At 37.5% G+C, this 25,215-nt stretch overlaps 1 protein-coding gene across 1 annotated transcript in view; it reads left to right on the top strand.

Annotated features, from left to right (window-relative positions):
• The window catches only part of Colec10 (collectin sub-family member 10 (C-type lectin)), a 35,451-nt gene extending 34,244 nt beyond the window's left edge, over nt 1-1,207 (top strand). Inside the window, exon 6 of the mRNA XM_013032226.1 lies at nt 787-1,207. Within this exon, the coding sequence (XP_012887680.1) occupies nt 787-1,178 (392 nt within the window). The 3' untranslated portion in view covers nt 1,179-1,207. The remainder of the gene's footprint in view (nt 1-786) is intronic.
• Nucleotides 1,208-25,215: the final 24,008 nt, after the last annotated feature.

Raw genomic sequence — 25,215 nt, 5'->3', positions numbered from 1 at the left:
CAATGTAGAAAAGTTAGTTTGCCACATTTTACTGGTTATGGATTTCTGTGTGAATACAAGTTATGGATTCCAAAATGTACATATAGATGTCCAAGTGTGCATGCCCTCATAAGAGCTCAGGATGATTCTGGGTCGCTAGTTCTCACCTGAAGCTCAGTCTGTAGCTCAGTGTTCCTGCTGTACCAGGATGAAGTAAGGATGATCTCAGTCCACATACGTGTTCACAATACAGGAAAGGGCCCCAACATGGCACATACTCACCTGTATATTATTTTATAGCAGTTCAATAAGCATTTTCTATCTCCTGGAATGTTCCAAGCACTGAAGTTGAGGAGTTTCAAAGACATGGACATTGTCTTGACATATTCATGGGTGGGTAGAGGAGACACAAATGCAAACAGTTAGCATGCTGAGTGCTCTGCGAGAGGGAATGGAAGGACCCGGGCCCAGGGATGCGTTCCCACCACTGCTAAGCGCAGAATCCACGTTCACGCAGATCTAACAGACAAGTCAAAATCTGACAGGTAAAGTGTCGTAAGAAGACTTTCCAGACATCATAGTGATGGAAATGAAAGAGAGCCTGGTTTGGGGAGAATATGGACAAATAGAATAAACATGATGATTACAAAAACAAAGAAGCAATCAAATGAGTGACGACCTCACAACAGGGTCTCGCAAAATGAATTCCTGAATCCTAAATAAAGAAATTTAAATCTGCTGATATTATGGATGCCAATGCCTTTTCTCTTTTCTAGATGCATAATGCTATTTTTCTCCTCCCTGCAGTCATAGCTGGGATCAGGGAAACTGAGGAGAAATTCTACTACATTGTGCAGGAGGAAAAGAACTACAGGGAATCCCTGACCCACTGCAGGATCCGAGGTGGGATGCTAGCCATGCCCAAGGATGAAACAGTCAACAACCTCATCGCTGACTATGTCTCCAAGAGCGGCTTCTTCCGGGTGTTCATTGGGGTTAATGATCTTGAGAGGGAAGGACAGTTTGTGTTCACTGACAACACTCCATTGCAGAACTACAGCAACTGGAAGGACGGGGAGCCCAGCGACCCGTACGGTCAAGAGGACTGTGTGGAGATGCTCAGCTCGGGCAGGTGGAATGACACTGGATGTCATCTCACCATGTACTTTGTCTGTGAGTTTGTCAAGAAGAAAAAATAAGTTCCTTTACTGCCTACGTAATTTCGTCTTTCTCTATGACTTACCACCACCTTTATTTTTATCCATCCTTGTCTTTCCAATTATACTGTTTGTTCTGATGCAAAGCACCCAAGAAACTTGAAGCTGAGCTTTGCATTTTCCATCACCATGCAATGCATTGACACAGTTGATGTTCTCATACGTATCATTGACCCCATAGCACACCAGGTCCAGAGGAAGAGAGTTTGGATGAATGAATGAATGAAATGAATGAATGAATCTCTGTCTACATCTCACACGGAATGTTCTGGTTTCACTGGCTCTACCAGTTCTACATTGGTTGGTGATGTTGATGATGATTAGGCTAACTGGCTGTTGCTCAGAAGTCAGACATAAATAGGAAGGCCTCCTGTGAGGGAAGACAAGGTATTAGCTATCTTGGAACTTGATTGTTTGGCCCATCACACATTATTACAGTAACCATCCTTGAAAGTTCCCCATTTTATATAAGAATGCCTCAACCCTAGACCTTTGAGTGACCTTAGAGTAATTTAGAGGCGTGCTCTAAATCACATGGATCCCAAAGTCTGTCTTTATAGCTTCTGCTTAACATGCAGCCATTTTCTTTGGGCCTCAAACTTCAACTCAGATCCCTTAACAGTACTGCTGTGACTTAAGTCAAAGGGAATTCTCAAAATCAAATGGAAAAAAGCAAAAGACATTTGTGCCTATACAGAATATTTTGTCTCCTTCACACTACCTGTCCCTCACTAGTCACTTGGCTCTGTTTTTCATTATCATGAGTTTATTCATATAGACTTTCCTCTCTTAGAGCATGGAGAATGAGGTAAGGGAAGGTTGTAGAGCCTTCATGAAATTCTGTAGGCTTCAAGTTGCTACTCTAGTTAAGCCTCCAGGCCCCTCCTCCTTGTTTGTAAAATGTCACTCATGGTGAGCACTCGTGAAATGCCCTGTACTCCTCATATATTTATATTTTATAAACTGCATACTAGTGATATCCTTTCTGCCACTTTGACATATCATAGAAATGTTCCAAACTATTTGGAATTTGGAACATTAGTAGAATCTACATGTACTGAATCAGTAGAATTCTACCCTGACCGGCAGAATCCACCTCAATAATGCTTTTATTTTGCATTCAATAAAACAATTCAATGAAAGACTACAGTATCTCCTTATGAACTAAGGTTTCAGCTGTGGTTTGTGACATATGATTAGCCTGTTTAAAGTGCTGGAAAAATGTTAATAAGAGAAATAGATCAACAATGTATGCTCTCCTTAAACCATCCAGGGGTAATAGTTCACATGACTAAATGGTTTTGAGATTGATTTTAATGAAGTTAGTTCTGTGGGTTCAACATGAGTCAAAATTTCAGATCGTGAAGGAGTCAAATGATGTATCTAAATATAGTAAAACAAGTAAGGGTCTTACTATACTGAACACAGCTGTCCTTCTGAAGGAGATAATGGTTTCTCAGCTGCTGCTTTGTTTCTATGAAGGAGCTGGTGTTGCTATGTGTCTGACACTTCAGCAGAAGTCAGAAAACTGGAACACTGTATATTTTTAAATGCTAAATATTGATCATTTTTTAAAATTTTGAGTCATATAAAATTCTATTAGCCAAAATTATGAGCTTTCCATTTTTTGACCTCTGGGGAAAAGTTGTGAACTTCTAATCATATAGATTGTCATTAGCATATGATGACATCAAAATCAAGGGCTCCCATGAATACCCTATTCAACTCAGCCAAATAATAGAAACTTGTTAAATGTTTAACATTTATCAGGTTATTGAACAAGTGGCTTAGTCTCTCTTTTGAGAATATAGCATAGGATATGTGGAAAGCTGGCAGTTTAATGATAAAACAAGATACCAAGTTCAGCGTCAATATCCTTCAGAATGTCAGTCAAGATCATGAGAAGAAACATGAAGGGAAAGTAAAGGATCAAAGAGGAGAGAGGGAAGAGGCAGCCCCCATGGTCTAGGGTGGCCTCCCATTAGGATCTGTATTCCTACCAATCCTAAGTTCACTAACGTCTGAATATGTTTTGAGAATATTTCAACTTGCTACCATATATGCTATGAATATTATATTAATGGTGGGTTCTCTCAATCACTCATCTTTGCTGTGGATACTTCTGAGAGAATACTACCAAGCTTCAAAAGATGAAATGTATCATGGAACGTTGCTTGGAAGAATTTTTTTTTAAGTTATAGCTTTTTTAATGTCAATATCCAGCTGTATGAATTACTTGCCATTATTTATTTGCATTATTAAATGTACTATTATTTCATAAATGACAAATGAGCACCAAGTAATATTCATATTCTTCACGTCATCTGTTATCAGTCCTCTTAAGTCCTTTGCATTATGCTTAAAGTTGTTACATAGAAACATAACTTTTTAAGAACTTGAGGATATTGCAACCCCTATCAATATCAGAATTACCCAAGCTTGAATTTTCCAAGTTTTAAAAATGTTTTTTTCCCAAAATAACTGAATTCCATAGTTACTGGCTTTTGGTATTAGTGAGTAAACAGACTACATTCTCTTTATTGTAATAAGTAATCAGGATTTTAGCATGCTAATGACTGTTTTGAATCACCAAGAAAGAATAGATAATTGTAACACAATTTTCTCAAACTTATTTAACCAAACAATAATTTTAAATGTTGTTTCTTCAGAATATTGTTTATTGGCACTTACTTTTGTGAGGCTTATATTAATCAAGTTAATGGAAGATTAAAAGAGACAGGCCTTGTAGGGTTAGCTTGAATGAGATAATGATATATTGTGATAGCATTGCCTTGAAATCCAACTAAACTCTAAATTTCTTTTTTTTGGGGGGGAGGTCCGGTCGTGGGGCCTGAACTCTGGGCCTGGGCGCTGTCCCTCAGCTCTTCAGCTCAAGGCTAACGCTCTACCACTTGAGCCACAGCACCACTTCAGGCTTTTTTCTTTTTGCTTATGTGGTGCTGAGAAATCGAACCCAGGGCCTCATGCATGCAAGGCAAGCACTCTACCACTGAGCCACCTTCCTAGCCCTCTAAATTTCTTTATTAACAAAAATCCAACACTACAAAACCACAGTGCATTTACCACATCAGAATTGACTACAGTGAATTTCCTAGGACAACAAAAAGGAGTACTTTATTTAAGTTGAGTCTTTGGATTAAAAAAATGCTTGGGAGAAATTTTGAAGGCACTCTACATTTAATTAACATTACTGTGCAAATGTAGTATTTGTGTTTCATAAAATACATTTGCTTATCATAAAATGAAGTATTTATGTTTCATAAAATGCCTTTGCATGTCATTTCTCATTTGATCCTGATAAAGTCTATGAAGTATGAGAGACAAGCATTTTCCTGCCATTTTCTTTTGTATATTTTTATTGTAAAAATACTGTACAGAGGGTTTAGAGTTATATGAGCAGGGTAATGAGCACATTTCATAGTGAGCGTTGTTACCTCCTCCTTTGTTTTCCCTCAACCATCACTTCCCCCTCCCCATCCTCCCAACTTCTCCTGCCCGCCACCCCCTGACCCTGGGATTGTAAAGTTCTTTTTCAACATAGTCTCCTTTACATCTCATCATCACAGTGGGTCAACCTGCATCCCCATTTAAGCAGTCTGCTATACCCTTTCCCCTCTCCAAATTGCCAAAATGTATATGGAAGATGCAGAACACCGGAATCAAATACAGTGAAAACAGGGGTTATACCATGGAGGAAGGACATACAAAAGAAACAAAAAAATCACACAGTGCATTATAAATACATTAAAAACAATAACAAGAAAGAAAAAAACCACTTGTGTTCCTGTCTTGAGGTACATTTTGCTTAACATTGTCTCATGTGGTCATATGTACATAGCCTTTAACCTACACTGCTTGTCTTATACAAATACTAGTCATTGCAAATAAGGGAAACCATGGGACCTATGTTTCTGGTTTACTTCACTTAATATAATTTTTCCAAGTCTTTCTATTTCCTAATCCCTGAAAACATTACAAGAAGGAATAGGAGAAACTCTAAGGCTCCTTGGCACAGGCTGAAATTTTCTTAATAGAGACCCAGAAACACAACAAATCAAAGAAAGGTTGGACAAATGGGATTACAAGAAACTGCAGAGCTTCTGCAAAGCAAAGGACATAGCTAGCAAGATCAACAGAAAGCCCACGGATTGGGAGAAGATCTTCACTAGCCATACAACAGACAAGGATCATATCTAAAATACACTTAGAACTCCAAAAACTAAATCCCCCAATAACAAATCCTCAAAGAAGCAACTGCCTGTTTAATTAAGACTGAAAGAGAAACTTCTCTGAAGAGTAAATAAGAATGGCCAATAGACACATGAAGAAATGCTCAACTTCTCTAGCCATAAAAGAAATGCAAATCGAGACAACATTGAGATTCCACCTCACCCCAGTTAGAATGGATATAATCAAGAAACCTAGTAACAACAGATACTGGAGGGAATGTGGCCAAAAAAAAAAAAAAACCTACTGCATTGTTGGTGGGAGTGTAAACTTGTTCAACCACTCTGGAAAGCAGTATGGAGGTTTCTCAAAAGACTCCACATAGAGCTCCCTAATGACCCAGCAATCCCACTTTTGGGCATTTACCCAAACGATTACAAGATCATACCAAGGCTACCAGGACAACCATACTTATCCCAACATTATTTACCATAGCTAAGATATGGAACCAACCCTGATGCCCTTCAGTAGATGAATGGATCAAGAAAATGTGATATGGAATTCTATGCCTCCATCAGAATGACATTTCCTGCCATTTTCTAAATGAGAATACTGAGGCCCCAAATAAGCAAAGAGTTAACTTGGTCAACTCACTGACAACCAAGTTAGCCCTTCCTCCCACTGATGGAAACTGCCCATCCAGTGTTCTTTCCAACCTCTCCATTGCTCTTATATTCAATGGAAGTTCATTCCTAGTACTTTGTAATAGCAAAAGTTCAAATAATCTATCTCTACTACATTCCAAAGTGAAAGATGAGAGATAGCTAACAGAGCTGTGGAAGATTCAGAAACTCAACTTATAAATTTTCTTGTTGAGTTTTGGATTCACGAATATCTATATATGGCAGTGGTATTGTGGGGGTGACTTAGAATAACCCCAATACAATCTTAAACATACACATACAGCAAAATCAAATGCTAGGCCAGGCAGGAAAATCTGTGAGACTCTCATCTCCAACCAAAAACTCCGAAGTGGAGCTGTGGCTCAAGTGGTAGAGTGGTAGCCTTGAGCAAGAAAGCTCAGGGACAGGCACTGAATTTAATCCAAGACCAGCACAGGGAATAAAAGGAAATGAAAAAAATCCCTTAAATAATTAGCATTTAAAATTAATTTTATTCTTCAAAGGCTAATTTACACTGAACTTTTTCAACAACATGTTTGAGTCACTCTCAAAGACTACCTAAAGTCACAAGGGAAGAGAACTGAGGAATCCTCATAACTCAGCCTTCAAAGTAATACATCTTTTAACCAGGAATAAATACCTTCTATCTACAGCATTGTCCAAACACAGAGGAAAGGTGTATATCTTGGGTAGAGAGATGTACAACAAACCTTGATTGAACGGTATACAACTCATCTGTTGAAACCACTCAGGTTTAAAATGTTATTTTGTCCTGCTTAGATCTGTTACACAAATATGGATTGTTCTGTTATTTGTAATTTTCAGCTCCCTGAATTTTATACTTTGAGACAAAAAGGTATATGTGCAACAAGAAAGAAAAATAGATGCTATCACTCAGCATCATCAATAGGTTAAGACTAAGTTTTTGTAAGTGTCATCACTGAAAAGAAAGTAGCAGTGCAATTCCATGCACAACTACCTGGATGCTAATGTGACTGTAGTCTTTAGTAGCCAGATTAAGGCTACTAAGTGTGTGTTCTGGTACTGGAACTTGAACTCAAAGCCTCACATTCTCATTTGTTTTTTTTTCTCAAGACTGGTGCTCTACCACTTGAGCATACCTCTAGCTCCAGCTTTTTGCTGGTTAATTAGCAAAAATAGTCCCATGGACTTTTCTGCCCCTGCTGACTTCACACCACGATCTTTAGATCTCAGGCTACTGAGTCGCTAGGATTGCAGGCATGAGCCACCAGCACCCAGAGGATTAGGGAGGTATTTTTAATGCCCAAACTTCATAGAGTACTATGACAATTAGAGACAATGTAATAAAATATTTAGAAATGACTATCTAGACCTGTTATATGGCTGTAATTAAACATTACTGATAGCTGCTTATACTACAAGCTTCCTGTTGAAAAGGAATGAAGTATATATTTGTGTAAAAATTAAGTGAGTATATGTATCCCATTTGTACAGTATATATACTATATGCACAACATATATATATATATACATATACTAGATTTTTGTGTGTATAAACAGCAAGATAACCTATTTTATCCTTATATGTAGATGAACTTTTGGCTTCAAGGCAGTGAATAAATTTATCAGAAATTGCACTGTGTACTGATTTAGAGCTGAGCTTCACAATTAAGCATGACTGATTCTGAAGCCAGCTATGCTTTGTCAAGGATGCAGTTCACCTGAACCTAGGTTTGCCACATAAAGGTAACTAAATATTCAGTTTAAAAGGGAAACCATTGATTTGTGTTACCTTAGAGTTATACACCTTCTATATAATAGCTGAATTCTTTCATTGTTGAGGAGGGAAACATTTATTATGTTCTTTCCAATAAGCATTGAAAGAAAGGAACCATTTGCCATGGATATTGTACACATGAATCTTTTTTGTGAATATAGGACTTTATTTTGCTGTTTCCTTAACAGATGGTCATACAGTCTGTATTTAAATGTTTTTTGGTAAATTGATAAGCCTACTGGAACGTTTTTCTTTACAGCGAACTAAAATATATTTCATTGTAATTTTCACTCATTGTCCTTTTCCTGTTCATACCTCTGAGAAGTCTGGTGCTGAGACATGGTGAACCACCAATCAGAAACTCTGAAGGGAAGGACAAACGGGAGTAGGAAGAACTATCTTTGGTAGGCATGCATCATCAGGTGCATATCCAGTACTACACCTTACTCAAAGCCTAACTGAGGTGCAGCACACCTTCGATGCATTTGAATTTTTTGGATGAAATGAATTGTGAGGATAAGATATAGAGAAGGTACAGATGTAGAGTAGTAATAGTAATAAAGTCAAATGAGATGTCTCAACCATGAGCTGTGTATTAGGAAAGAAAACATGGTGGCCACGATTCAAACTCCTGGAGAGGAGGCTGTGATTATGTGCATGACTGGTCAGGCCCCACTGAGAGTTTTCACAACAGATAGCCAGTGGGGAGAATGACTTCTAAATCAGCTAGAATCTGCATGGAGCCCACTTAGAAAGTCTGATTTCCTTGACTCATTAAAAATAGTTACAGAGTATCTAATGTGTGTTAGTGGACAGCCTGATAAAGGGAAGAGACAAAGGGGAGAAGGCAGGTCAGATCTATGGCCTTATAGGGAGCACTTCACGTTCCATTGGCTTCATTGTATATCACCATGATGACATTGAGCCTCAAGAGTCAATGCATTTCAGGGTTATATAAATGTATGCTATTTTTATATCTAAGATATGTGGTAATGTAACTCCAAAGATATACGAAAATAAGTTGGGCAAAATGATTTTTTTGGAGGAGTAGTTCCATCACCCACTTGGAAGAGCAACCTTGGCACATCTGTTTGAGTACATTAACAAGCCTATGTGGGCTTACTCGTTAGGATGCGAACACCAAGATCCCACACAGATGCGTGCATTCGCCCACTGTTTCCTCACAAGATAGACTATAACTTTGGTTGTGCCTGAATGAACAGTGGTGAGTGACAAGTGCCTTCTGTGCCTTATTGTATCCCTGGTGATCTATAGCTAATATTCAGACTGTGGTTGTTATAGGCTATTTTGATGAAGAAGTAAAGGGGGAGGGAGGGGAGGTTAGAGAAGGAGAAAGTAGAAATGTGTCAAATCTGTTAAAGTTTATTCAACTGTGTGTTTTGCGACACCAAATACATCCTCGTGTTAACAACTGAATTTAGGAGATAATACATATTCATGGGTGTCCATACAACTTTAAAGATATATATCCCTTCAGTATAAAGGGAAATCATAAACATCTTAGTCAAAAATCATCATTCTTTCAGAAATCCTGTTGATAGCTTTAGGAAGTGGGGCTGATACTTTCTGGAAATGTTTATGTTAAAACATATTTTCTTCAAATCTTACTTTTTATCTTAGTGACCTTATGGCTTTTCAGGGATTCTGACTCTAAGATCAGTGAGGGATAGTTCTACTCACCCTTCCATCACCAAAGAGATATTGTCCTTGTCTTACAGATGGCTAAAGCTTAAAGAACAGAAATAACAAACACAAGAAGAACAGAATTAACAAACACAAGAAGCCATTTCCAACTTTGTTCTCTTGAGAAATAGGTAAGTAAGTAGTAGTAAGTTTTTTTCTCATCCTTACATTTCAGAAAATCTACTCACTTGATATGCACTAGTGTTTTGGTTTCACTGATTCAGGAACTATGCATTATAAAGATAATCCTTGCAAGGTGAAATTACACATGCATTTCAAAGGATGCATATCTTTGATAACCATCAACAGCCCTCAGTTCCAAATGGACAGAACTGATTTGGGGTCTGGTATGTATGCACACCTTCTGGAGTCTCTACCATCAAATGGTTTGTATTCATAAATAATTTACTTATTTGGGATTCTGAAATATTCTTTTTTTATCTGCCCCAACTGGTTTTGTTTTTTTTTATTTTTTTATTATTTTTTGTGAACATACTGTACAGAGGGGTTACAATTACATGGGCAAGATAATGACTATATTTCTTATCAAGCATTGTAGCCTCCTCCTTTGTTTCCCCTTCACATCCCTTCCCAGCCTCCCCCCGCCCCTCCACCCAATCCCTCCCCCCTTTCCCCCCCCCGCACTAAAGTTGTAAAGTTCGTTTTTGACATGACAACTTGTACTTGTCATAGTTGCATCGAGTCCACCTGTATCCTTAAACGACTTGTTTTTCCCCATCTCCTCCACAAATTATACTGACATCAAATATAGTGAAAGCAGGGTTATACAAAGAAATAATCTTAGAAATGAGTTAGAAACAAATGCATGAAAGAAAAAAACATTAAAATACATATCTAAGGGTTCATTTTCCTAACATCACATTATCTGACCTTTCCTGCTTGACTCATACATATACTAGATATTGCAAATAAGGGAAACCATGGGACCTATGTTTCTTTGGGCCTGGCTTACTTCACTTTATATAATTTTTTCCAAGTCTTTCCATTTTCTAACAAATGGGGAAATGTCATTCTTTCTGATGGAGGCATAGAATTCCATTGTGTATATATACTGAAATATTCTTGCATTTAACATATTTCTTGGGCATTAGTTCTTGCACATTACTGGCTACATTGTTTTCTTTACCCTTTATAGTAATTAACACGTAGTTTTGGGATTATAAAACATTAATTCTTTTCTTGTCCAGAGGCAAGTGTAAAAGACATACGCCATAATAAGTGGGTGCTAAGTTAATCCTCCTTCGTTGGGTTTATTATACCATTCCTTCTTCCACTTTTGTTTGTTTGTTTTATTTTAGTGGGCTTGGTTTTGTTTGGTTTGGGGTGGGACAACACTGGAGTTGAGCTCTGTTTCCAGCCCTTATTTTTCAGTGATTATATTTAGGTTAGTGTCTCATTTCCCACCTGCTCAGGAGTTGAGTCACATTCCTCCTACTTTGGGCTGCCCATCACAGCTAGAATTACATGATTACCTCCCATGTACAGCTTCCTTATTGCTGAGGAGGGGAAAGAGGATCTCACAGTTTTTTCTTTCCAGACTGGCCTGGAACTGCAGTCCTCCCAATCTTATTCTCCTACATAGTTTGGGGTGACAGGTGTGCATTACTGTGGCATATCTGTGCATTTTGTTCTCAATAACTTTCTCCTTGATGTGTCCTAGAACCATGTTCCACTTAGTTTCAGCCTCTCAAGTAGCTAGAGTTACAAGAATGAGCCAGTAAGGTCCATCACTCCTTATTCAAAGGGATTATTAGTCAAACCTTTGAACTAAGTGCTTCAAGTTCTCATAACGCTTAATACAATCTTCCTCAAATCACCCAGACGGGATAAATTGATGCTTTGAGTGAGTCCTTTTAACTTCCTTCTCAGATATCTCATCAAACTCCTACTGGATGACCCAGGCTGAGACTACAGTGATTTGTAACATGGCACATACTCTATTCAGTCAGTGCAATCACCAGGGGTACTCGGGCACTGTGGAACTTCAGAAATCTCAGGGGATTAAACCTTTGTGTTTGTCATATTTGATCATTTCTTCTATCCCACCTCTTTTGGAGATTTGCTCAGCAAACTCATCTTGGGTCACCTAGATCTTGCAGATGACTGATGGGTGTTGCTTTTTGGGATCATGACCTTATCACTGGGTATGCAACAATTTCATAATACTTCCTTTTTATTTAACGGATCCACTTGTGGAAAACATGGCTTTGGCTTTTCCTTTCTAAGTGTCCTGCCTCTTTATTGATCCATTCTAGGTCAGTGAAGAGGTGTCAGTTTACTAACTTTTTTTTCATACACTTCAGTATAAATTCCCCTCTGTCCTCTTGTCTTGAGATGTGCCCAGTGAGTCTGATTTCTCTAGCATCACAGACCCTCAGGCTTTGCCCACTCTGACATGTGGCTCTACTGTATTAGCTTTGTTTCCTTTCTTCTTGCATAGGCTGTTCGATTATTTTTTTCAACCTTAATCTCTCATATGCTGAAAATGTCTTACCCTTAAGTCAAAGAAAACCAGAAATTATTTCAAGGACTAAAGACATAAAACTCATAGTTGATTAATCAAAAGTTTTATCAACAAAGTTATACATTTGAGCTATTATCCTTCTGTTTCTCATTAGGGTTGATTCAAGACAGTTGTGCTTGTTTCAAAGCCCCAAAAAGATGAAAAGCATGTGATGTTGGAGAATCCCTGCACAATCAAGTTTCTTCTTCTTTAAAAGACCTAACGAGAAACAACTTAGGCTACCATATAATAATTCTTTACTCAGAAAACCTACCATAGACACCTACAGACTAATTTCCAGGCCTTAACATTCTTCTTTGCCAACAAGTTGGCAGCCTTGTGTTACACGAGTCTGCTATTTATATTCTTTCAGGCACTTTCCATGGCCAGCAGTTCTGGCTAGAGAGTACCATAGCAGCCATGAACATAGGACTGAAATTGGACAAGAAATAAGTTAGATTGCTTAAAGTAAGGTTGTTGAATGAGGAAAGTAGGTATCTGTAAGATCTAAGTTAGTCTAATATTTAAAAGCTGAAAAGACAGGATTTATTTTATTGTATTGTCAAAGTAATGTACAAAGGGGTTACATAAGTAAGATAGAGTACATTTCTTGTCAGTGTTACCCCTCCCTCATTTTCTCCCACTTTCCCTCCTCCTGACTCCCTCAAGTTGTAAAGTTCAGTTCCAACTTAGTGTCTTGTATCGTTGTTGTATTGATTCACCCTTCGTCCTTTTTCTCATCATTTTGTTATTCCCCTTCCTTTCCCCAAATTAGATAAATGTATATAAAAGACACAGGGTGCCAAAATCAAAAATAGTGACAACAGGAGGATAAACCAAAGGAAAACAATGACAGAAAAAAGAAATAACTTCACATAGTACATTTTTTAAAAATTCAAAGAAAGCCCTCTTGTTTCCTTATTTGGAGTTCATTTCATTTTGAGCTATTGTGATCATCTGCTAGGACTATGTAGACACATACTAATTATTAGTATGAGGGAAACAATGGAGCCTATGTTTCTGGCAAGAGCTAGGAAGCGAATACATAGGAAAAGCAGTGATTAGAACATATCAAGTTTGCTACCACATGATAAAAACAGAAGACCAAATCGAGTTGATTGCATAATGGTGACTAAGTAGAGAGTGTGTGTATGGGAAATGTTGGCAGGAGGCATGTCTATAAAGAAGCAATTAACAAGATCAAGAATGATAGCTGGATGTGTCAATCTGACAGGAGTGAAGTAGCCTCTTAGCTGTGAAGAAGGTTACATTCCCAGACCTGATGGCTAAATCTAAGGAAAGCTCCAAATCCTCTGTATTCTAAATCTTCACTCACTTTCCCAAACGCAATGCCTTCTCCATGCACTTCTCACACACAGTCACCATAACTTTTACACTTTGCTGTGTGACAGAAAATGCCCCAGATTGCTGTTTCTTTTTCCACAATTTTACAGATGGAAGATTCATTTAAATCACAGATCTTAGTAATCTTAGCATGCAGTGTATTTTTTTGTTATTATGTGTAGAATGTCCCCTTTTTTTACTTAAAGGAAGTTTCTTATTGCTTCTCTTTGTCATATGTGAAGGGCCACTATCACTAAGCTTGGGCTTTAAATTTATCAGTAATGTAAGGGTGATGTGAACACAAGCAGTGGAATGCCATTAACAGTTGATCTGCTAACCAACAGAGCTGCCCAATAACTACTAGATAGGCAGTGCATACAGGGTGAACACCAAAGATGAAGGAATTATCCATGCCCTGGGTGGTACTAAATGAGAATACACAAGATTTCATCATACTAATCTGAATGCCAAGAGATTTCGAGTTTATTTATTTATTTATTATTTCTAGGATTCATTTATTTATTTAGAATTATTTATTTCTAGGATTTTTTTTCATTAACAATTTTTTTTGGGGGGGTCCGGTTGTGGGGCCTGAACTCCGAGCCTGGGCACTGTCCCTCAGCTCTTCAGCTCAAGGATAGCACTCTACCACTTGAGCCACAGCGCCACCTCCGGCTTTTCTCTTTTTGCTACTATGTGGTGCTGAAGAATCGAACCTAGGGCCTCATGCATGCAAGGCAAGCGCTCTACCACTGAGCCACCTTCCCAGCCCCTTTTCATTAACAATTGTTGAAACACAATCAGCCCCAGATGGCTGAAATGACAGAAAGGGAAGGTACAGATGAGGAGGGAACTTGGATGGATAACTTTTTATAACTTGAATGTCATGCTAAATACTTTTGAATGGTTTTTAATTTAAGCCCCAAATCAACTCCCTGTGACACATACTATGATCATCTCGATTTAATTGAGGAGGAAATTGAGTCACAGAGACTAAGTCCTATCCTTAAGGTCCTCTTGATGAGATTTCAATGCTGAAGCTCAACCCAGCTTGTAAGTTTGATCACACCATAGTTCCGCCATACCGTGTGATAATGGCTTATTTGGAAAGTTTGGAATGTGTGCTAATGGTTTTGCTACTTACATTTATGTGGCTTCTGTAACTCAACTTTTCCTTTTCCTTTTCTTGGGGCTACTAGGGTTTAATCTCAGCGTTTGTGTAATCTAAGCAGGTACCTACAACTTGATATGGCTATTTTCCAATAGGGATCTTCTGCTTTAATTGGCCCATTAGCCTTGATATGTAATCCTCCCAATTTCTACCTCTCAATTAGCTGGTATGACTAAGATGAATCACCATGCCCAGCTCAACCTAACTTTTCTCAGTTTGTTATTTGCATGTACAACTCATCTATTCATAAATTTATAGGGAAGAAAAAACTGTATAAAGATATTGCTATTTCATAACATTTCCATCCACCATGAATAAGCTTGAAACCTTGGAACATTTCATCCATTCCTCAAAAGAAACAAATAGATATTTCAAGAATTCTGTCCCTCAGAAGGCAAGGAAAATATACAGCCTTACATCAAAGAAATGATTCTAATAGAGATAGAGTGTTCCACGGGGATCTAGTTGAAAACACTTAAAGTCAGACATGATAAAGTTCCAGAAAAGAACTTGAGAAGCAACTACTCTGACAGACAGCGGGAAAAATGATAAATATTGGGGTACTCTGTCCTGAAGCTATGAAACCCCAAGATGAAGTGTGATTGAAAGGCAAAGGGTACAGGATCTTCTTAAAGAGTGAAGGGAAATGGTCTTGTGGTTATATAGTTGTGAGAACATTAGGTCCTTTTGGGGGGATTCTAGAAGCATCTAGGACCCTGTGCTGTGGAAATATTTTACACAAAGAAACTAATTAGACTAAATGACTCTTCTATCTTCCTCTCTTCTTGCTATGATGTATGTAGTAGCATATGGTTATGATTTTTCAAATGAAAAGGCAATTCATCTATCCATGATGGTAATAATTTCCTCAATTTTACAGCCAGTTGCATAGGCCCAGAAGTCTTGCCTTAAGAGTCTTAAGTCTTTTACTGTTATAACCCCACAGAATAAAGCCACAAATTTATAGCTTACTGTTTGTTTGATTAATGAATACACATTCTTTGTAATATGTAATCAGCCAAAATTTCCTTTCCTGTCAGTTCCTATTCTCTCCTAGGTACACACTTCTAAACTTGTATATCTATATACTAGCAGTTTTCACAATCAGTTCATTTCTTTAGTTTGTGTATCATCATTGTCTGCTGTCTTTATTTGTGCAGGTTATTGTAAACAACAGAAATTGAATTCCTGAAGTTCTGGAGGCTTGAAAATCCAAGGTCAAGGTGTCCACAGACTCCATGTCCAATGAGAGATGCCTTCTTGGTTCTTAGATGGTTGACTTTTCATTATGCTTCCATGTGGTGCAAGCAGTAAGATAGGGAGAGATTTTTCTAGTCTCTTTATTATTTTTTTTCTGCTTGTGGGGTCTGAACTCTGGGCGTGGGCCCTGTCCCTCAGCTCTTCAGCTCAAGGCTAGCACTCTACCACTTGAGCCACAGCACTGCTTTCAGCTTTTTCTGCTTATGTGGTGCTGAGGAATTGAACCCAGGGCCTCATGCATGCATGAGCCACTGAGCACTGAGCCAGCCTGTAGTCTCTTTAATAAGGACCTTAACATTAATTACATAACAGAACCCTTAATAGTCTTTGATACTATAGGCACCATGCTTACAAAATATATACATAAATATATATGTGCAAATCATTTTTATGAAAATTTTTTTAAATTATCAAACTGGATAGTGTGTTTTACTTAAGTGTTAATCGCCCACACATTGAGCATGACCTAAAATTTTGATCTGGATCACTAACACTTCAATAAAGAAAAAATATTATTTCCATAAATAATGGTTACTTTGGAAACAGTTTTCTTTCTTCCTTGTATAATACCAGCTCTCAGTTTCCAGCTATCCTATAACACTGTTTCAACTCAGAATCTCTCAATGACAATAGACAGAACCCAAAGTCAAACTAAAGAAAGCTGAGAAAGAAACTAGAAAACACAATATAGCTGAATTGTAACACAATTGGATCAAGGTCTAAAATTATTCTGCCTTTTGTGGATTCTCTTAGTAGTTGCTGAAGATTTTTCAAGTACCCATTTCCTAGTATTTATTTTATTGAGCTATGACTTTGCCTTTCTAAGGAATTAAACTCTTTGATTTTCCCCCGAGTCAACTGTTTTAGTTAACACATTTGTATACACTCATATACCACTCAAAGTGCTTACATATTTATAAACTAATTGTAACTTCTATTTATGAGAAAAAATGTGCAACCTTCATTTCTCTGGGTTTGACTAACAATACAATCTTCTTAGGTACTGTCATTTCTTTGCAAAATGATGCAATACCATTCTTTCTAATGGATAAATAAAATTCCATTGTGAATACATACCATGTTTTCTTGAACCATTCTCCATTGAGGTGCAGCTGGGCTGGTTCCATGCCTTGGATATGGTGAATAGAGATGCTATGAGTATGGTTGTGCTGGTGGCTTTACTGTATACTTGTTTGTAATACTTTGGATAAATTCTCAGGAGTGGAATTGCTGGATCACAGGGTAGTTCTATATTTATTTTTTTAATTTTTTATTGTGAAAATACTGTACAAAGGGGTTACAATTACATGGGCAAGATAATGAGTACATTTCTTGTCAAGCATTGTAGCCTCCTCCTTTGTTTCCCCTTCCCAGCCCTTCCCAGCCTCCCTCCATGCCTCCCACCCAATCCTCCCCCCCCCCACCCACCAAAGTTGTAAAGTTCGTTTTCGACATGACAACTTGTACTTCTCATTGTTGCAACGGGTCCACCTGTATCCTTATTTAAACGACTTGTTTTCCCCTTCCCCTCCAGAACCTCCATACTGCATTCCAGAGTTGTTGAACAAGAATGCATTCCCACCAACAGTGTATTAGAGTTCCCACATCCCTGCCACATGTATTCTTGATGATGGCCATGCTAACTGGAGTGAGATGGAATCTTACCTGAGATGGTGAGCATTTCTGCTTGCGTCTGTTGGTCATTGTTTCCACTTCTTCTGAGAAGTCTATCTTTAGCTTATTAACCCATTCATTAACTTGGTTGTTGGTTCTCTTTGTATTCTGGATATTGGGCCAGCTGGATATGCAGCTGACAAAAATTTTCTCCCATTTTTTAGGATGTCTTTTTTAGCTTATTGGCTATATCCTTTGCCAGACAGAAACATTAAGTTTGACACAATGTCATTTATCAAGACAAAGAGAAGAGAAGAAGTGAGGTAAATGCAATCAACATTCAATGTATATCCTAAAAATTTAAGAAAAGAGAAGGAAGGGGTGGGTTGGAAAGGATGGGTGAGAATGTTGAAAGAGGTGACATTGATGAAGATGTGTTGTATTCATAAACTACTTTGCTGAATAGCAACTCCTCTCTGCTTAAAGATGACAAAAATAATAAAAATTATTTTTTCATCATATTATAGCTAGAGGAAAGACAAGACTCTATCACTTTATCAGTTCCAGGGAAAATTCAGTGTGCCTTTTAACACAATTGCTATCTATCTATCTATCTATCTATCTATCTATCTATCTATCTATCATCTGACATATATCTACTCAGAGGTAGATAGGTCTTCAATGAAGTACTAATATGTTACTTTTAGTTATAGTGATTTGAATTGAACTTAAGGGCTGAAATAAGTAGAAAGGGTTAATATGCAATAGGCATGCCATCATGATTACCTAGAGTGCTTCACCTTAGAAATTCTAGCTTAAAATCTTGTTGGTCTACTTGGTGTCTTATTATCAGTGAGATTTTATATATAAATACCATGAGGCATCACTACTCATCGTGTTAAATTGTAAATTGCCTCCTACGCTGCTCCTTCCCTTCTGTTCCACTCACCTCCCAGTTTCTCAGTTAACTTTGGCACGCAAACTTGCTCCTGCCAAATGATTCAGCCCAAGGAAGCTGATGCATGTGACTGCAGCAACAATTAATTTGTTTGCAATTCTATATCTCATCTTAGAAATTCTTCCAAATGCTTCAGTCTATTCCGCAGCACAGCACATCTTTGTTTTCATAGAAAATAATAAAATAAGCTGGTAGTAAAGAAGGATGGGCTATATTTTCCTTTACTTTGCCCTTCTTTGCAACGCTACTTTGAAGCTCAATCCACACAGCAAAACTGTGCTTTCTGTGTCACACAGAAACCAAACATGGACATAAGTGCGGTCTAGCATTGACATTTTCTGTATTTTTTATTGTTATTTTAAAGGTGATGGACAGAGGGGTTATAGTTTTTCCCTCCACCCCACCCACAAGTTAGTACCACCAGTGAGCACCCACTGTGAGTATCACTGCTACATTAGTTCACCCTTTGTCCCACCATTTCTGTGCTCCTGTTGCCCTCCCCAAAACAGATAAATGAACAAACAAGACAAAATTAAGAGAAAAACAGCAACAAAGAAAAAACCTCTTGCTCCCATTTCCTGAAGTTTATTTCAATAAAGATTATTTTATATGACCACATGCACATAGGTGTTATGCCTTTGTGTTCTCCTAAGAATCCTACTCTGGTCTCACTCTGTATGAATGTCTAGAAACGTATATAATTTATCATGTCCCATTGTATTTTAATCATCCAGTGTGTTTACTGGTAGATTTATAGGCACACTCTAGGTACCACAAATGAAGGAAAACAGGAAACCTATGTTTCTCTGGGTCTGGCTTACTTCACTTAATATAATTTTTTCCATCTTTCCTTTTCCTTATAAATAGTAAAATATCATTCTTTCTGATGGATGAGTAGAATTTCACTGTGTACACATACCACATTTTCTTTTTTGCCAATATTGTTACTTTATTTTTTGTAGTTATCCTAATTCATATGAAGTGGTAATTTTCTACACTGACTTACACTTTCCTAGTGATTAGTGATCTTTTTCAATTAATAAGTTTTTTATTGTGAAAATACAGGACAGAGGGGTTACAATTACATGAGCAAGGTAATGAGTACATTTCTTATCAAGCATTGTTGCCTCCTCCTTTATTTCCCTTTACCATTCCTGCCCTCTCCCTTCTCCCCCCCCCCCCGCCAAAGTTGTAAAGTTCATTTTTCAACATAACATCTGATACATCTCATTGTTGCAATGGGTCCACCTGTATCCCTATTTAAACAATTTGTTTTTTCCCTTCCCCTCCACAAATTATACCAACATCAAATATAGTGAAAACTGGGGTTATACCATGGGGGGAAGGACATACATGATGTTAGGCAAAATGAACCCAAGATAAGGACTCAAATGGTTTTTCTTTCTTGCTATTGTTTCTTACATACCACATTTTCTTGATTCATTTGCCCACTGAGGGGCATCTGAGCTTACGCCATATATTGCCTATGGTAAACAATGCTTCAGTGATCATGGTTGTGCTGGTAGCTTTGGTATGGTCTTATTTGTGTTATGTTGGACAATGTTCAAGAGTGGAATCAATCGTACTGTGTAATGATCACTTTTGTATTCATTGAAATGTCCATTTCCCTGAGTGTTTTGACAGTTATTGGAAGTTTCTCTTTTTTTGAATATTTTGATTATCTTTAATGAGTTGTACACAGGAGTTGCCATTAACCAAAGCACTTTATGAATAAAGTGCATCTTGATCAATGTGACCCCTGTCAATTTCTCATCCTTCCCAACCTAACTCTTCCCTCACTTTTCTTAATTTTAGGTTATTGAATTTTTGACATATAACAAAGTAGTTTTGTGTACAATGCATCTTGATCTCTGTCCTTGCTCCAACATCTTCATCCCCTTCCCTTCCCTTATATTTCTCAATTCTATGGTATAAATAATACATTCTTGCCTGTGTTCTCTCCTCTTCCCCCTTCAGTCTTCTTAAGTGGGGAACTAGCCATTGGAGTCTTCCAAGAGACAAGTTCCAATTGTTGTGACACCTATGGTGATCTTCTTGTCAATTTGTGGTTTTACCAAGCTGACACTTTTCTGAGGTGAAAAATATTTGTTTCTATTATTCAAAACAACATATTGATGTTAAGGTGACATGTTAGAGCTGGTGGTTTGACAGCCCATCAAATAATGTGAGAACATGAAATTGTTCATGGTACCAGAGTAAATGCACTGTGGTCTTTCATTCTGCTGATCCATCATCCCTGCTTTGATCTTTGGGAGGAATAACTTTGACCACTGTGCTCTGCCACTCTCACTTACTGCATGGGTGCCCATCCTTCTCAAATAGACACATTGGATGTGCCTATTGGACACCATGATGCTCACTGGCGTTGCAACACTCTTTGTAGCCTAGCTCCTTTCCTTCAGAAGTTTGAGGACCTCAGATTCATTCTAGATCTTATAAAATTAAAAGCTCTTTTAGACCAGAGTTATTTTGTTTTGTTTGCCAATATAAACAATTCAAAAATTGATAGGCTTCTGATCTGCTTGATTTTGGTTCCATTTTATATCAGCAACCACATGCCAAGTTATTTGATCAGAAGGTTCATCATGCATTTCTCTACTTCCTTGTTCAGCACCTACTGCCTTACTCACCATTCTTTTCTCCTCTCTCTCAAGTCAATGGCTACTTCTTTATAGCTGTCTGGAACTATGGGTGCAAAGTCCACATTTTTTTTATTATATCTCAGCCTCAAAACACTAACCAACTTGAGAATTTTTATTAGACCTCTATGTATTTTTTAACAATTTGGCATCTGTTCACATAGCAAAACCCCTAATTCTATGCTCTCTCTATTTCCACACAATTATGTTTCCATACTCTCCAATTCTTTTCTGAGATACGTATCTATTATAACCTAACAAAAGGCAGCCAATTATAGCCAATACATACTAATGCTCTTGTTTTATTCAGCCATTTCCCTGAAAATTTTAAGCAGAAGATACCTGTTCTGCCTCCCTGGTTACTGCTGGCAAGTTTTCTAAATGCTCTTTGCAAAATAAAATGAAAAGCTAGTTTCTCATATAGCCTAGCTCTGATATTGGACCCCCTATTGCCTATGGATGAAGCCAATGGAAAATTATTGCTTTACTGATTCAAATTACCTTTTTTATAGTGAGGGTATGCTGGGATAGGTCTAAATAAATACACCCTGGGTTATGTCTAAATAAATGACTAAATAAATGTTAATTTCTGATTCACTTTAGAGTTGAAAACAGGTTATATGCTTCCCCCCCCATCTATTAAGGGATCCAATGTAGAACCCCTGGTTTCCTAGATTGCTCTAGGAACAGATATTTGAAAGGCTGCACAGGATGATTATAAAGGTTGGGCCTGGAAGATAAGTGACATTACCCTTGTTACAATCCACTGACCAGAATTCAGCTGGCAAAGTATTCCTTAGGTGAGAACCAAATTGAGCCCATATAGAAAACTTTCATTAGGATCCCTTCTGGTTGATTTGACATACAATCTAAAATAAAATTTAAATGAATTAAAATAAAATGGCAAACAAGTAGTTCCTTTTCCAGGAAACACAGCCTCCTGTGGTCTCTGGAAGAGGAAATGTAGTGAACATATAACATTCACTGGCTACAGACAGTTGTAAGCTTCTAAAGCTTGTAAACCTCCTCATGTGATGGAACTTTAACCAGATTACTTTACTTAACCACTGTGATTTGGCATCCTTTCTTTAAAAAAAAATGGAAATAACAGCAGGTGTTGATGGCTCACACCTGTAATCCTAGCTACTCAGGAGGCTGAGATCTGAGGATTGTGGTTCAAAGCCAGCCCAGGCAGGAGAGTCTGTGAGACTCTTATCTCCAATTAACTACCAGAAAACTGGATGTGGTGCTGCGGCTCAAAGTGATAGAGCACTAGCCTTGGGCTGAAGAGCTAAGACACAGTGCCCAGGCCCAGAGTTCAAAACCCATGACTGACAAAAAAAAAAAGATGAAAACAACAAAATAGATGTTACTACATTATATGGCAATCATATACATATATATGTACATGTATATCTTACTGTGTCTGTACACATTTCTATATATGTATATATATGTATTATGTATGTATGTGTACACAAATACACATACAATAAAAGAAGTTTGCTATAAGAATGTCACATAGAGAAGTGTTGAAATACCAATACAGAAAACACCAGAAAATTTAAAGTGTGCTATTTTCTATTAAATTTGTTTAACTAGAAAGTCAGATATAGCTATATATCTTTATCTATATCTCTATCTATGTCTATGTCCATGTAATTCTAAGTCAAAATAATACCAATGTTCCTGAATGAATTTTTCACATTTTATCTTAGCTTATTTAAATTTTGCATGATTTACTTTGCATTGGATGCTTAGTCAATGGAAAGTGACCTTAAAGAAAGTTCTTTATCATATGAGCCTCTCTGATTCTCACCTAAGAATATTTTAGTAAATACAATACATTGTTTTACCAAAATTTAACAAGCACTTCTTTTGTGCCAGATGCAGAACTGAATAGAAAAACTAGAAATAATTGATTCTATTATGGCAGTAGGAGCAGACTGTGTGCTGGTGGGAAAGAATGTATTACTATTATCCACAATCTTATGGATAAAAAGAGTTTGAAAAGATGCCTATGCACTCTCCTTTCATTACTTAGCATAGGACACAATAGAGTCAAAATCTTCACCTAGTACTATCTCATGCAAAATTCACACAGTTTTACATTTTACCATGTTGATCAAAACACTGGGAGAAAACAGTCAATACTTTCCAAATACGTAAGTCAAGGTAAATATTTAAAATAGATGGTTAACAAAACCAAGGAAAAAGAATGGGCGAACAAGGAAATATTGGAGTTCACTGAGTCTGGTGAAAATAGACTGCCATTACTACTCCATTAAGCCTAAAAGATAAAGACAGAGGAGTGGTCCCCAAAAGCCAGAGAAAGAAGGGTCCCCCTGAGAACATGTGCTCTTTGCTCCAGGTTGTAGCCAGCCCAAGTGACTCCAAAGGAAAGGATTAGGGTAATAAATACTCAAAGCTTCCCTTTCCTTGAACTCATTAGCCAAAGCAAGCAGAGGCCACATCACCAAGGGAAACTTGATGAATACATTGTCCTAATATTGCCCCTTGAGCAAACAAAGAGCATGAGAATGGAAGATGTTGTGTGTGAAGGGCAGATTAGAAGAACTTCAACGCTTAAGATGGAGAGAAAAGTCTCTGAAATAACACCTAAAAGAACCACCAGACTAAGAATCTTCTAAAAGATGTGCATTCACCCGATACTTTAACTTGTTGATAGAAATTATATTAGTCGAGATATTTTTAATAATGGATTCAATTTAAATTTCTCAGAAACCATCTACTTTTTCATGATAAATGTTACCTTCATTTATTAATATTTAATTATTTTATTACAGTAATAAGTCAAGTGGCAGAAGGGAGTTTGGGTACCAACACTGACTCAGCACACACATGAATGACGATAGCTGGAGCATACAAATGGAACATAGATGTCAGAGCCATTGAACACCGCCCCATTGAACACCGCCACTGAGCCAACCAAGTGCTGAAGATATGGGTGACTCGAGGGCACAAGAGGGAGTTTCTAGTGCAATTTTGCACTGAACATGTGGGCAATTTTGCTTATTACCATAAATGGAGAAACATGTGCCGGGCCAGAACATTCTAAGTCATCTTTCCTAATTTTTTTCTTCTGCTCATTATCAACAACCTTCAGTATCAAAGCTATCAGTGGCAGTTAACATCTGTGCAGTCCTCCTGTCTGAAAGATTGGGGCATCAGCATTTCCTTCATTGTACCTCTGGTCCATTTCAAGAGACCAGTTTTGCAGGTACCAGAAATGATTAATGGCTCCTGTGTGGTATTTGTGACCTGAGTGCTTTCAAACTCATTACTGGTACCTATTGAAGCTTTTCTAATGGATTTTAAATAGATTTCACTACTGTGAACATGATTCTGCCCTTATGCAATCTCGATTTCCATGTTCCTTGTTTATGTGCTGTTACTTGTCATTGTTAGGCACTATCAACTTAATTTTTTTAACAAAAGGCAATCAATATTCAAGGTGACAATTTATCATGTTCCATTTAGAGAAGACAATAGAGTACAAAGAAACATGTCTGTGCAGTGGGCATTCAGCACAAGAAAGCATTTTAAAAGTAGAATTTATTTTCTTAATATCACAAATTTGTGCTAGATCAGCACTAAAAGGGGAGTATTCTGTAGCCCTCCCCACAAGGAACAGAGTTCTGTTGTTTTAGTTGTTGCTTCCTATGGTGGCAATTAAGTTCATACACACAGACACACACACACACACACACACACACACACACACACAGAGGTTGTTTGGATACTCTCCCTCCATGCTCCAGGCTATTTTTCCTAACCAATGTGATTGGTTCATAAAAGGGAATGTAATAGAAGCATAAGGCCAATCATATTCCTTTTTCAAAATATAGTATATAAATGATGGGAGTAATTGTGTATCCAGGATTAAATACCATAAAGCTGATGAAGCTGTCACAGATATAATACTTTTGACAAGATAGAAGCCATTTTCAGTAGGAGAAAAAAAAGAAAAACTCATAGTAAAGGTAGTCACTTTAATTTAGCACATAAAGGAATGAAACCTACCTTAAGCACTTCTTTCTCCACTGGATAGTATAAAGTCTAGAACTTCCTTGTATTTCTGTGTGACTCACGTGTTCTAATTTAACCTCTGTTTGGAGCTTTAGAAACCTCCT

This window comes from Dipodomys ordii, unplaced genomic scaffold (genome assembly GCF_000151885.1).
Source record: "Dipodomys ordii isolate 6190 unplaced genomic scaffold, Dord_2.0 Scaffold151, whole genome shotgun sequence".
Lineage (NCBI taxonomy): Eukaryota > Metazoa > Chordata > Mammalia > Rodentia > Heteromyidae > Dipodomys > Dipodomys ordii.
This window is presented reverse-complemented; position numbering and strand designations above follow the sequence as displayed.